Source organism: Cibotium barometz, chromosome 26 (genome assembly GCF_041138505.1).
Source record: "Cibotium barometz isolate CiBa-2024 chromosome 26, ASM4113850v1, whole genome shotgun sequence".
In the NCBI taxonomy this organism is placed as follows: Eukaryota; Viridiplantae; Streptophyta; class Polypodiopsida; order Cyatheales; family Cibotiaceae; genus Cibotium; species Cibotium barometz.
The window spans coordinates 35,192,405-35,205,084 of NC_141071.1; the positions used below are offsets into that span (position 1 = coordinate 35,192,405).

The following is a 12,680-nucleotide window of genomic DNA, read 5'->3' on the forward strand; positions in this document are numbered from 1 at the left end:
CTCCTTGCTCATTAGCATGTCCTTGTGGTTGCTCCAAGTCTACTCCTCACAAAAATTCAAGAATAAAAAATGCAATATAGTTTTGAAAATAGTTCGTTTTTAAGACCTTCAATTTATTTTAAAAAATGGAAATATTTAGAGTTTATTGTCCTTTCATCGTTCAATTTTTTTGCTTTTTTATCCCACTAAAATGAAGTGAAATCCTCATTAGAGATATTGTACCAAATAGTCATTGTCGATCAAAGTAGCACCATAATTTAGTCGAATAAGTAGCTACTTTGCCTTTATTGGTCTTGCCTTATGGAAGAGTGGGGAGATTGGTTGAGCTAAAGTTTCTTTTGTCAAAGCTATGAGGTATGGATGGGGTAGATCGATAGATCAAATCATCCTTTAGGACTCCTCCTTAAATAACATCAATGTTTTTAATATTATGAATCATCAAGACCTTGTTTTTAGTGATCATGTTAAATGTAACATGACGCACATTCAATGATGGTAGAACTCCTAGCTGTAGTAGTAGTTTAAGCGATAAAGATAGTTTTACCTAGGTAAATAGATAATTATTAGTTTAAAGCTGTAGTAGTAGTGGGGGGGAAGGGAAAACTTCAAAGTGTAGGGGAGGGCATAAGCCTAGTGGCCATATCGCCCACACAAACTCACATGCTTATTAAGACTTGAGCATAAGGTTGGGGGCAAGTTTGATTTTTGGTGGGCACCCTTGCCCTTCAAAACTGATAGGTATGGTGAAATATAGCAAGTTTTTTTAAATTTTAGTGTAACTTTTGATGCGGGCACTTTAAAATTTTAGTGTAACTTTTGATGCGGGCACTTTAAAATTTTAGTGTAACTTTTAATGCGGGCACTTTAAAATTTTGCAAGTATTATGGTACAAAACAGGTGTGACGTGCTTGTCAAAAAGCAACTATGGTACCACTTCTCTACTTCTTAATTTCTATATTCTCGCCATTGTCAGAAGTTTTTGGCGAGCCCAAAATTGAGTGGATGAGGCCGATGTATTTCGCCTTGATCCACTCGGCTCCGCTCAATGTTGTGCACTCGTTGGAATAGTAGTAAGAAGTGTATGATATAGTTGACGATATAGTAAAGATAATCAACAGTGTGTATGCAAGTGATGTGTGTGTGTTGCATATAAGCATGATTGTACATATAGCATGTGCTTGTGGTGCATCAGTGTATGGCTCCGGGGATGATGACTCAAGCTTATGCTCTGACTCGCTTATGTGATGAGCTTTGTGCTATAACTCCATGGTGTGGCCTCTTCTTGGTTCGGTTTGATGTTATTGCCTGGCACAAAAGCCTTGAAGATGCTAGTGTATTTTGAATGTATTTTGCACCAGCTAAAATTCAAAAAAGCTGATTGAATTTACTCTCATCTTTACAAAACCGATCAAACTTTTAAGTTTTCGTAACTTAAAAACCAGTTAATAATGTGATTTTGAATAGGGAGAAACCGATTGTACTCCGACTTGTCTTTTTTCTCACTTGCTGGGAAAAGAGTTTTTCTCTAAGATTGGTAGGTGCCTAAGAATTCCCTGAACCTGGTCAATGACCTGTCATTAATGAGGGAGGTACAAAAAGAAAAGGGACTTCTGGCCCCGCCAAGCTTTTTGTAAAGAAAATTGGAATATGCTTATCATTTATTTAATCAAAAAACCCCGCTGAAATTCTATAAATCAAGCCAAGGGTTGATTGGCTAATTCGCATATCGAGAATGGCTAATGGTTTAGGGCTGGCCTTCTGCAAGCTAGTCGTTCTCGTGATGATATGCAGCGCCGCAGCTGCTCATGATCATCACCACCCTGGGCAATTGGGCCGTCGCCTGCACAGGCACAAGAAGTTCCATGTCTTCTTTCACGACTTAGCAAACGTGACGGACATTGAAATCGTTCCAGGCGTGGGGTCGGGCGCCCTCACCACCACGACCGCCCCATTGGGCAGCATCTTCCTGGCCAATGACCCCATCACAACCGGCCCTGAGCTCACCTCTCCGCTCGTGGGCACCCTCACGGGCACCTCCGTCTCCACTTCCTCCGAGGGTTTCGTCTATTTTGGCTCCTTCACCCTTAGTCTCAACCTGGGCTCAACTATGGGCCTGCAGGGCTCCCTCGCCCTGATGGGCCTGTTCTCATTTGGCGCGGCACCCACTCCCACGGCCATTGTGGGCGGCACCGGCAGCTTTCTCTTCGCTCAAGGCACCGTTACCGTTGTGCCCGTGGACATCACAACCTTCAATCAGACGCTACGCTTGGATGTCGACGTCTTCTGGCCTCCTTATTAGCTGATATGCTCCACTGGGCACCTGCACTGTGGTGTGGTGTTTCTTCTCGAACAAAGAGCGACTTTTGTGGCACTACATCAATCTAATAACAAGGTTGTCGCGGTTATTAGCAATAGTGCATGTACAACGTTAATTAGTGTTAATTTGTCACTGCATGCGGCCTATCATGCTTGCGTTAATTTGCCGGGTTTGATTATAACAGCAGGTTTTGTGCCTCTAATGTGTGAGTATTTAAGCAGTAACGTAGCGTATGAAGGACTGTCGATACGAGCCATGCTTTTTTTGAAGCAGCACGCTTCAACGGAAAGGCGAAGAGCTTGATTCAACGGTTTAGGTGATAAGATGTTCGTATCAGTGCTCTCAGATAACCCGGTTTGTAGTGCCCTCACATAACCTGGTTTGTATGTAATTTTCTCTGCTGAAGTTTTGAAATCGTGGTTGGAATTTCACCTTTGAAATTTATACATTTCACTTATAAATCTCTACATTTGTACAATTTCTAGTATTTTTTAAGTTTACATCCTAGTTAAGCCTTTGATTTTATAAAGGGTTGAAAAAAGCATTTTTTCAAGTATTTGTTCGTACTTTTTGCATGTGAGGAAATTAGTGTTAGTTCAATTTGTGATATTACACGTGTAGAAGAACGGCCTATTGGAGTAAGATGTTCGTATTTTTTGCCTTGCATATTAGGAAATTAGTGTTAGTTCAATCTCTGCTAGTACGATGCTATCACATGCGTAAGAGAACAATTATGGTTCCTCTAAAATAGAAAAAAAGAAGAGAGTACATAATCACTCATGAGTCATGCTCGAGTCATGTGCATGCAATCAGGGCCAAAATTTGATGAGTTTCTTAAAATTTCAAGTGACAAGCAGTTTTTCAAGCTACTTTTCATATGACATGAAACTCCGAATTCATACCATTCAACTAGCATGTAATTCATCAAAACGACAAGCTTCCTTTTTTTAAGTACAGATTGCTTGAATGCTATTATCCAAGATTCATGGGTACCTTGGGCATCTTTCCTTCGAAATCGAAGTAAGTGAGAGCCATTCTCTTGTCAATAGGATTAGAAGGCAAGAAATGGTGCTTCACAGGTAAGCTCCATGACACATTGATACTTTGGTCACATGAAGTACAAGGCAAGTCCCCAAAGCCACCTCGTTAGGATCAAGCAACATTCCCACTATAGCTGCATCGATTGCATCTTGGTTTTCAGTTCGAGAGAAGTGCCCCTAGTAGCCATCAAGACGATATTTTCCTTCTCAACGCCTCTAGTAAACAGCTATAAAAAAGTAACTATTCTCGAAAACTGGAGCCTAGGTTGAATCTGGCAGCTTGCTTTATCTGCCACTTAGGGCTTCCATCAAGACCACATTGTCCTTCTCAACACCTAAAACGTGCCAAAAAGCATCTATTTTCAGAAACTGAAGCCTAAGTTGAATATGGCACAATGGATCACCTTGATTTTTTTGTCAACTGTGAGTTTGTTTAATGTCAAAGTGCCAGTTTTATCATTGCACAAAATGTCCATTCTAGACATCTCTTCGATGGTAGTCATTCTTTTGGTTATGGCACCCTAGAGCATGGCAAATCCACAATACCATCACTTCACATATCCCAAAGTATTAACCTCTAAGAACAACTTCTTGATTGCGATGCTACAGAAGAATTCAAGTAACATTTCATTTCATTACACCTAGAAATGATCGATAAACATGCCCACATTTCCTACCCGCCGTGCAGAGTCTATGAGACGAGAAACCAATAGGGATTCCACCAATGAGAAGCATTAGCAAGTTATCTATATGTTCAGTCTTGTATGGAATACATGACTGTAATCTCTTCAAGTTTGAAAAGTTGGGAATGATTTAAGCCTTGAGGATTTATCATTGCCATTCAGAAGCATTCCACTCTCTTGCATTAAATCTTAGCCACTCTAATACATTCAAGCCCTCATTGTAAGAGAGTAAAACACACTGCCACCATGAGATTTGTCACAAACTCATGGTAAGACCCTCTCATCAAATTATTTTAAGAGAATCAATAGGTTTTAACTACAAATTTGTACGAAATTAGACACTGCTAACAAAGCAAAATAAAAGCTTGTTTAGTAAGACCTTCTCAGTATGTGTTGAAGTTGTTTCAAGGTTTAATGGGTGATGGGTTTTACACATGGCAAAGCAAGACCATGTACTTGCTTATGCGTAAGGAGCTTTGGCACCTTATTGAGGATGAAGAAGTGGATGCAAAAGTTTCCAATTGTTGTGAGCACCTACAAATAATGGAAATAGTTAAAGACCATATATTAATCCCAAATGCTTTAAATTTTCAAATACATGAGGTAGATGATGATTTCACATGCTAGCTCTGCATTTAGAGCTCAAACAACATGATGTGTAGCTTTGCCAAAGAAGCTATGCTCGCCAGTGGGTAATTACAAGAGCTTCTATCTCACCATGTTGCAAGTGGATCTTGAGTAGACATGTAATACAAAAAAATGAAAAGCTTCTTTTTTTAAATACAAATTACATAGAATATAGATTGTAAGTGGAGCCTGAGTAGACATGTAATACATCAAAATGAAAAGTTTTTTTTTTAAGTATAAGATTATATATAATCCAAATTGCTTAGATGCTATCGTCCAACCATCATGGATGCCCATATGCTACCCAACCATCATGGATGCCCATATGCTACCCAACCATTTGTCCTATGTGTCTAACTTGCCAAAATGGACCCAAACATACGTACAATAATGTGAATTTAGAGAACAAATATCACTCTAGTGGCATTGCCCTCCTATTCTTGGCTTGTAACCAAGTATATATAAAAAACGTATTTCCAACAAACCAAAGATGCATCACTTGCAATAAGTGATAACAACATCAATGCATCAAGGGTCTTCGAACACAAGCTACTTTGCAAATTATTCTTTATGGTATTCTATCGAGAGAAACCTCGCTCACATGATGTTGTACGTGGTAGAACGACTATGCTTGCTTGCCATAAATGCATAAATCGTGGAAGTGTTCTCACCAAGTCTTTGTGTTACCCAAGCATCATGCATACCTCTACCCCTAGCAACTCTATATAACATGCCAATAAAATCCTCTCGTTCTCACCAAGATATTCCCTAATGTCAATTGTTGAATCATCAACATTAAGCTTGCCAATAAGCCTCTCTAACCATTCTTCAATCTTTTTCTCCCTTTCAATTGCACCTAACAGATAAGCAGATGGATTGAATAGCTTGATCAAATTAAAGACTCCAAGATCAAGATACTTTTTATTCAAAGCATCCAAAATATCTTGCGCAAATGTTCTTCCAACAACACAAATGCATTCAACAAGGGAACCACTTGCATTTCCAACATCCATAGATAATACATTGAAATCAAGACCTGCATCCTCCTCTTCAGAATCACTTGAAGCTCTTACCCATTTCTTCTTTCTTTTAGCTAATTTTAGAACCGGAACAAATTTAAATACATGCTCGTGAGTAAGGCCATTATAATCAACATAGGTTTGAAAACTTAGTAAGGTGTTTTGAACTAATACCAAATTGGCCTTCATAAGATATATACCTTCGGGTGAGTTTCTCAAATGTCAAAACTAAATAGCCTTTAATCGTTCTAACATCAATGTTCTGCCTCTCAAACTCTATATTTGTAGAGCGGTTCTCTCTACCGTGTAATATAGTGCTCATAGAGTACTACCGATCAACAAATGTGTTGAGAAACACAATGTCAATCCGAGGACTCGACCCGATTAGTGCATGAAGGCTTATCCCTTGCGGGAGAGCTCACATACACGAATCACCACTTGATGATTCAACCATTCAACACCTCGATCAATCTCTCAATCCCTTAATCCCACTACACTAATCAAGAGAACAAGCAATGCATAGCAATCTCTTAATCCCATTCAAATATTGATTAGATCTTAGCTTTCCCTAATGCCAGCAAATCTATAAGTGTGCATCTACTAACCCACAAGCGTAAGCAAGCATAGAATGTAACATTCACAAACCCACAAGCTCATAGAGAGAGTCTATCCATGAGTAACTCATTGCCAATGAAGTGCAAGAGCTTGCATCAATGGAGACTACACATTACACCACTACAAGCATGCAGTGTACACAGAGAGAAAGAAAGAAGCATTCAACTAATCATAGATTAATCTACTTCAATGATGCTAAAATAGATTAAGAGAATGAAGTGGAGCTATTCTCATTGGAGCTTGATGCTCATTAGAGTACAAAAGAGAGAGAGAGTTAGAGAGTTGCCATAGCTTGAGAGCTCAAGAGCTTCACTCAATAGCTTATGAGAATGGCCAAAAACATCCCCTTTCTTTAGCTAACATCTCTTTTATAGAGATGTCACTAACCCTAACCCTAGGCCTCTTTCACACATGGGCAGACAACCCCATAAGTGAGCCTTGCTTAAAACACTTAGAACTCTCATTTAGAACCCACATTGGCCTAAAACGATTTACATTGCACTTCGGCACAAAAATATGAAAAAATTATGTGTATCTTTATGTTCCCATGGCTACAATCCCGCTCTCTCGCATTAATTGCTTCCGGCCTCCTTCCATAATCCATGTTCCCGTGAGTAACATTCCCCCCTTCCTAAATCGCGCACGTCCTCAGGCGCGGTAGAAACAAAAGCTGCAAAAAACAATGAAAGACAAGTAAAGCCTTTTATTGAAAAAAAAACAGCAATGACAATCTCACACGTGAGCATGCAAGTGAAAGGCCGATTAGAGTTTTAAAGAGTGCTAAAAGAAGCAAGTAAAGAGTAGTCAAAGTGAGACTAAGTGGTAGATAGTGCTATGCAAAGGCAAGTGTGTTTGTACACCGTAGGTTATGACTGCAGTCTCAATGTCCTTCAAGTGTTTAAGTTATTCCTAAGTGGCAACCCTACTCCTAAATATAAGCCATGGTGATTGGACCTTTCTTTCTTTCTTTTTTTCTTTCTCTTTTTTTCTTTCTCTTTTTTGTTTTGTTTTTTTTCTGTTTTTTGTGTAAAGAGTAGAAGATTAAAGAGAATTATTATTTTGAGCTTGATAAAGAGGAAGGTTCCATCCCAACAATGAGACCTAAGCAATGGCCAAGAAACCTCCGCCAAGAGAATCTAAAGGCCGCTAAGTATCTCAAGGGTGACAGACCCTTTTCTTTCTTTTTAACATAAGGAGTACCCCATGAAGATGAGGGCATTGGTCTCGAGGGCCCATAATGTACCCAAGAGTCCTCCGAGCATCTATCAAGGCGCATCTATCAAGGCGATAGAGTCCTTGTAGGTCTTCTTCTTAATCTTTTAGACATCAGTGTTCACCCCATGGAAACAAAGACATCGGCCACAAGGTGCTAAAACAACTCAAGGTCCTACCAAGCATTCCACATGGCCATAGACACGTCATGTCTCAAGTCACTTCTATATATTTTTTAGGGCATGTGTTTCATGAATTTTTGTTTATCGTAGCACCTAGCCCATACCTAAGAGGTAGCTACCACTAGGGATAACTAATATATTTCTAGAGCATAAGAACTTGGCATACTCCTTTGGTATATGTCTTACACCGTCTTCAAATTGAAATACCTTCTACTAAGTCCTCTAAGAATCTAGAAATCACTCGCCACATAGTAACAACTAATTTAAAACTTAAACCAGCCAACTATTTGTGAGCATGCAAACAATATATGCAAAAGTGAAAAGCACATAAAGAACAAAAGATTATGATTTGAATACACCTGTTGTAGTGCTCGTTGATGTGTTGCATTTGTCTTGAATTGCTGATGTGCAGATTGTTTTTTTACTCTTTGTAGGCATTGCATGTCTCCCCCCTTCCTGATTTGTGTGCACGGTAGGTGGATTGTTGGAGCGTGTTTGTATGCTCTTGTTTTGCTGAGATCTCTGCAAAATGTCTTATTAACAAACAAGAAAAGAAAAGAATAAAATTTGTTATTGGTGCCAATCACCGAATATAGTCGAGGGAAAAAACCGAGTGGGAGAAAAGTGCCTTGGTTTGTTGATCTTATTGTGGAGTTGATGTGCTTATCCTTGCACTGGCGGTGGATCCGTGTCCACTTCTGCTGAAAAGATTGTATCAATCACTTTAGGATGCAAGGACAACCCTGTACAAAAGCCGGCCTCTGGAGAAGGTGGTAGAGGAAGGAGTGCTTCCTCGCTAAAATATGGCATTGGTTCTATGGGAAGGTTAAGCAGACAATTCCGGGGTGGTTTCAAGATCAGGGTGCCCAGTTTTGTCCACTCAGGCACCCTGTAAACAGCAAAAAAATAGGCATTTATTTACCTTTAGTGGCTAATCTCTCCTAGTAAATGAAGGAATTTTGTTTCAAGTTCTTTTGTTAGAACATCATATTCAAAGTTGGAAATATAGTTGCATAATTTGATTAAGCATTAGATAGTCAAAAGTCCTTATTTTCTTAGGTACAAAGTCAATGTATACACCCTGTCCCAAATTTGAGCTGATTCCATAAAATGCTAATATCTTTTACATATAAACTCATATGAGATTCCCACTTTGTACCTTAGATCTTCACATAATATGGAGCTTAACTTGATTTTTCGAGAAAATTTTAAGATATCTGCCTATTTTCTTTAAATATTTCAAGGTCTTTAAAGTGTTATAATATACGCCACTTTTTGTACCCACAATAGCTACCACTTAAAATCCTCAATCTTGTAGATCAAAAGAGTGGGTAGATACTGAGACATTAGTAGAATGTGGCGGTTAGTGAAAATTACAAATCCAATGGTTGGATTTTTAATAATCTCTTTTTTAAAATTCTTCCAAACTATCAGAAGGCCTACAAATATTAATAATCTAATTAGTAAAATTACATTTTTGATGTGAATCATCTAAAACCTATAGGGACTAGTGTACTTGTAATGGTGCGTCTACGGAAAAATAAATTGGATCACTCTAAGTATGGAAAGATCATTTATTTATCATTTCATCATATTTTTAATTAATTTTGATTAATTAGACTAATTTATATTAATTTAAGTTATATTGGTTTAATTTAAGGTCAAGCATATTTTGTATTATTTGCTTGATCTCATTTTAATTACCTTGCCCCCTAAAATTTGCTCTCCAAGCATTGTCCCAGTCCAGCAGAAACTCGATAAAACTGGACACCCTGATCTTGCAACAACCCTCCGATTTTGGAATTTCTCAATATAGGTGTTCATAGTGATCCAAAATTGACATGTTGAGGCTGGGGGAAGAAGGGCTTGCAAGTCATTTATGCATGTATCCCTCCAGTGTTGTGCTTGAACCTCCTCAGGTAATCTACGTTGATTTGGTCCTCGGTTTGGTACTCTCACATCAAGAAGGTTATGGCATTGGGTGTAATTCCCACAATTTGTTTCATTAAGCCCGTGCCATATTGTCGAAAGTAAGAGCGGCATAGCCAACAAATGTGTGAAGCCTCCCCTAATACGAGTCGTGCACACTCTTGACAATGTGGAAATGGATGATGCTATTGATAGAATAAAGTGACAAAGTGATGCCCACAGCAAATTTCACCTAAGGGAGCATAAAAGTACCTATAATGAGTTTGAAAAGGAGGAGCACTATAACTCCCGCGATGTTCAGGTTGAGTACTATCAGGGTCAATGCATGGTGGACATGTATCTTGCCAAGTATCCATCAGGAGGTATCTGGGCGTAGAACAATGAAATTTAGAAACTTCAAACTTTATAACTCATATCCATCATTACAATCCCTATCAAAAACAATGTAGTTAAGATCATCTCAAAACAAACACAATCCTGTAAAGGAAGAAGGAACCACATTAGTAAAAGTGAGACTATTCAAACACTGATCTACCAAAGAGCTTCAATTGTAGTGTTAATGCCTTACCTTTGGTTTTGGGTATGTCCTTAAGAGGTGGGAAGAATAGCAATTGTCGAGGAATTTGAGCAAGATAAGAGGATTTAGGCAGTGAAGTGCTAGAATCTATGCTCAAAGGAGACTCATGTAAAGTTGGATTTGTCTTAGGTACACAAGTTGATGGTGGAAGTGTGTAACAAGGAGAAGTTGGGACAACTGGTGATTTAATACATGTTTGGGGAAGGTCAATACAAGGAGATTCATAGGTGCTATCACAACCACCTATCCTATCTTGAAGAGGTTGTGTTGATTTCCTTTGCACCCACTGATATGAAAAATCAAGAGTCGTTTTTGGAATCTTATTGATACACTCTTCTGGCTCTAGCAAACCATGGCATTTGGGAATCCAAAGTGCTGTTGCACCCTCATAATAGCCTTGTTCTTTAAGAACATGCTTTGGGACCCAATGAGTAATAATCTGAGGCTTAGCCTTGAAAAAGATATTCTTTTTAGGAGGTTTAGCAACTAAGCTAGATGGTACAAGTTTGTACGCATCTTTGGGTAGCCAAATTGACAATTCCTTCTTACCTGGCCTTCTTTGAGCAGTGACTAGAGTAGTTGGAACATGCCAGCCATAGCCCTCACTTGAGGACTCATCGATTATCCACATCATTTGTCTTGGAGCTTGAAGAGCAGATGTTGGAAGTGGGTTATGTAAGGTAGAACTACCACCCTTTTGACATGATAAAACTCGTGGAGCAGCAGATCCCAAGATGCAATCAAAATCAATTTGCAATTGGTATTGTCTATTCTTCCAATCTAATGAACAATTGGTAGCACCTTAACCATGATCGACCAAGAACAACCTCTACCACTGCCTTGGACTTACTAGCCACATAAAAGAAAACTGACATCTCATGATCCTGAATGGATATCATAATGACATTTTCCCTCTATAGGGTTATCTTCACCTGAGAAGCTTTGTAATTCAATATAGGAATGTGCACAAGTGTTGGTTGTCCCAAGGCTACCCATGTGTCAAATAAGAGAACATTATAATCTGCACCAGAGTCAATTAAGGCAAAGAAAAAGTAGGTAGTCTCATGAAGATGAAGACACACGTGAATATTGAAAGGATCGACATATTGTTCATCAGTAGCCAACTGTAAGGTCAACATAGAAGCCTTGCGATGCTCCTTGGCTTTCGCAACCCTAGCTTTAGCTTCTTCTTGAGCCTAACGTTTACGTAGGTCATGTGCTTCTTTCCGTGTGTGGGCAGCATGCATTTGTTGAAGCATGGCTTCAGTTAATGGTTCATTGTATTTCTTGAGACGACTTCCATTAACGAAGTTAGGCATTTGGTCACCTTCTAGTGTCTCTAGACGCACTGCACCTTCTAGTGTCTCTAGACGTACTGCACCACTAGGAGTAAGCTCATTTATCACAAACGGTCCTAGGCCACGTTTCTTGAGCTTTTGCTTATGCTTCTTAAGTGTGTACAAGAGCATAAGGTCCCCTTTTTTGAATCAGCCAATTGTTACATTTCAATCGTACCATTACTTTTGTCTCCTCTTCTCGGCATACATCCCCATTACCGCTAATAAACGGATCTCATCAAGCTTTTCCAATTCATCAATGCATTGAGAAATCTCATGACCAGTCCAGTCCAATTGTTTAGCAACTCGTAGAGTAGGTACAAGAAATTCAATGGAAAGAATTGCATCTAGTCCAAAAGCAAGCTCAAATGGGGTTGTGCCCATAGATGTTTTATAGGCTGTTCTATATGCCCAAAGAACTGAGTGTAACTTTTGTTCCCAATCAATCCTATGTCCCTCAACAATCTTTGTGAGTGCTGTGCAGAGAATCTTGTTAGTACTCTCAGCTTGACCATTGGTCTGGGGATGATAGGGTGCAAAACGCTTGTGAATTACCATAAATTCTTGAAGTAAAAACTCTGTGACTTCATTCACAAAGTGCACACCTTGATCACTAAACGATTTCAATAGGTAAGTCATAACGTGTAAACACGTACTCATACAAGAACTTGGTTGTGGTTCTGGTGGCATCATTTTTGACTGTAGCCTTTGCCTCTACCCATTTGGTCAAATAGTCAGTTGCGACTATAATATATTCGGCATGCGTGTGACGAGCTCGAGGTTTAATGGGACCGACAAAATCAATACCCCATGTGGCAAAAGTGTTGAAAAATACAAGTGAATAGGGTGTGTGTGGGAACAAGCTCTTGGATAGAGGCTGTAAAAGAGGATGTGTAAATGTGAAAGAACCTGTGAAAAGGTGAGAAGAATCTACTGGGAGAGAATAAAGAGTAGCATGAGAGAATTTAGGAGTGTGGAGTTATTGTGGGAGATATTCAGGGAAAAGAGAAGAGGTGGAGAGAATCAGGCAAGAGGTGGAGATATTCTGGGAGTGAATCATGGAGAAATCAATGGGATTTGATGCTTGATGTAAACTCTATAAATTGAGGCATAGCCCTAATGAGAATTTGCTGGTTTTTGAG

The 12,680-nt window shown here is 39.2% G+C and overlaps 1 protein-coding gene across 1 annotated transcript; it reads left to right on the forward strand.

The window, feature by feature from the left end:
- The first annotated feature begins 1,715 nt into the window (after positions 1-1,715).
- LOC147623900 (pterocarpan synthase 1-like) lies at positions 1,716-2,639 on the forward strand. The gene has a single exon (XM_086820901.1). The coding sequence runs from the start codon at positions 1,733-1,735 to the stop codon at positions 2,297-2,299; it is 567 nt and encodes a 188-aa protein (XP_086677027.1). The 5' UTR covers positions 1,716-1,732; the 3' UTR covers positions 2,300-2,639.
- The last annotated feature ends 10,041 nt before the right edge of the window (positions 2,640-12,680 follow it).

Bases quoted from the DNA above. Each gene is read 5' to 3' on its own strand.
- LOC147623900 (XM_086820901.1), top strand. From the start codon at position 1,733: ATGGCTAATGGTTTAGGGCTGGCCTTCTGCAAGCTAGTCGTTCTCGTG.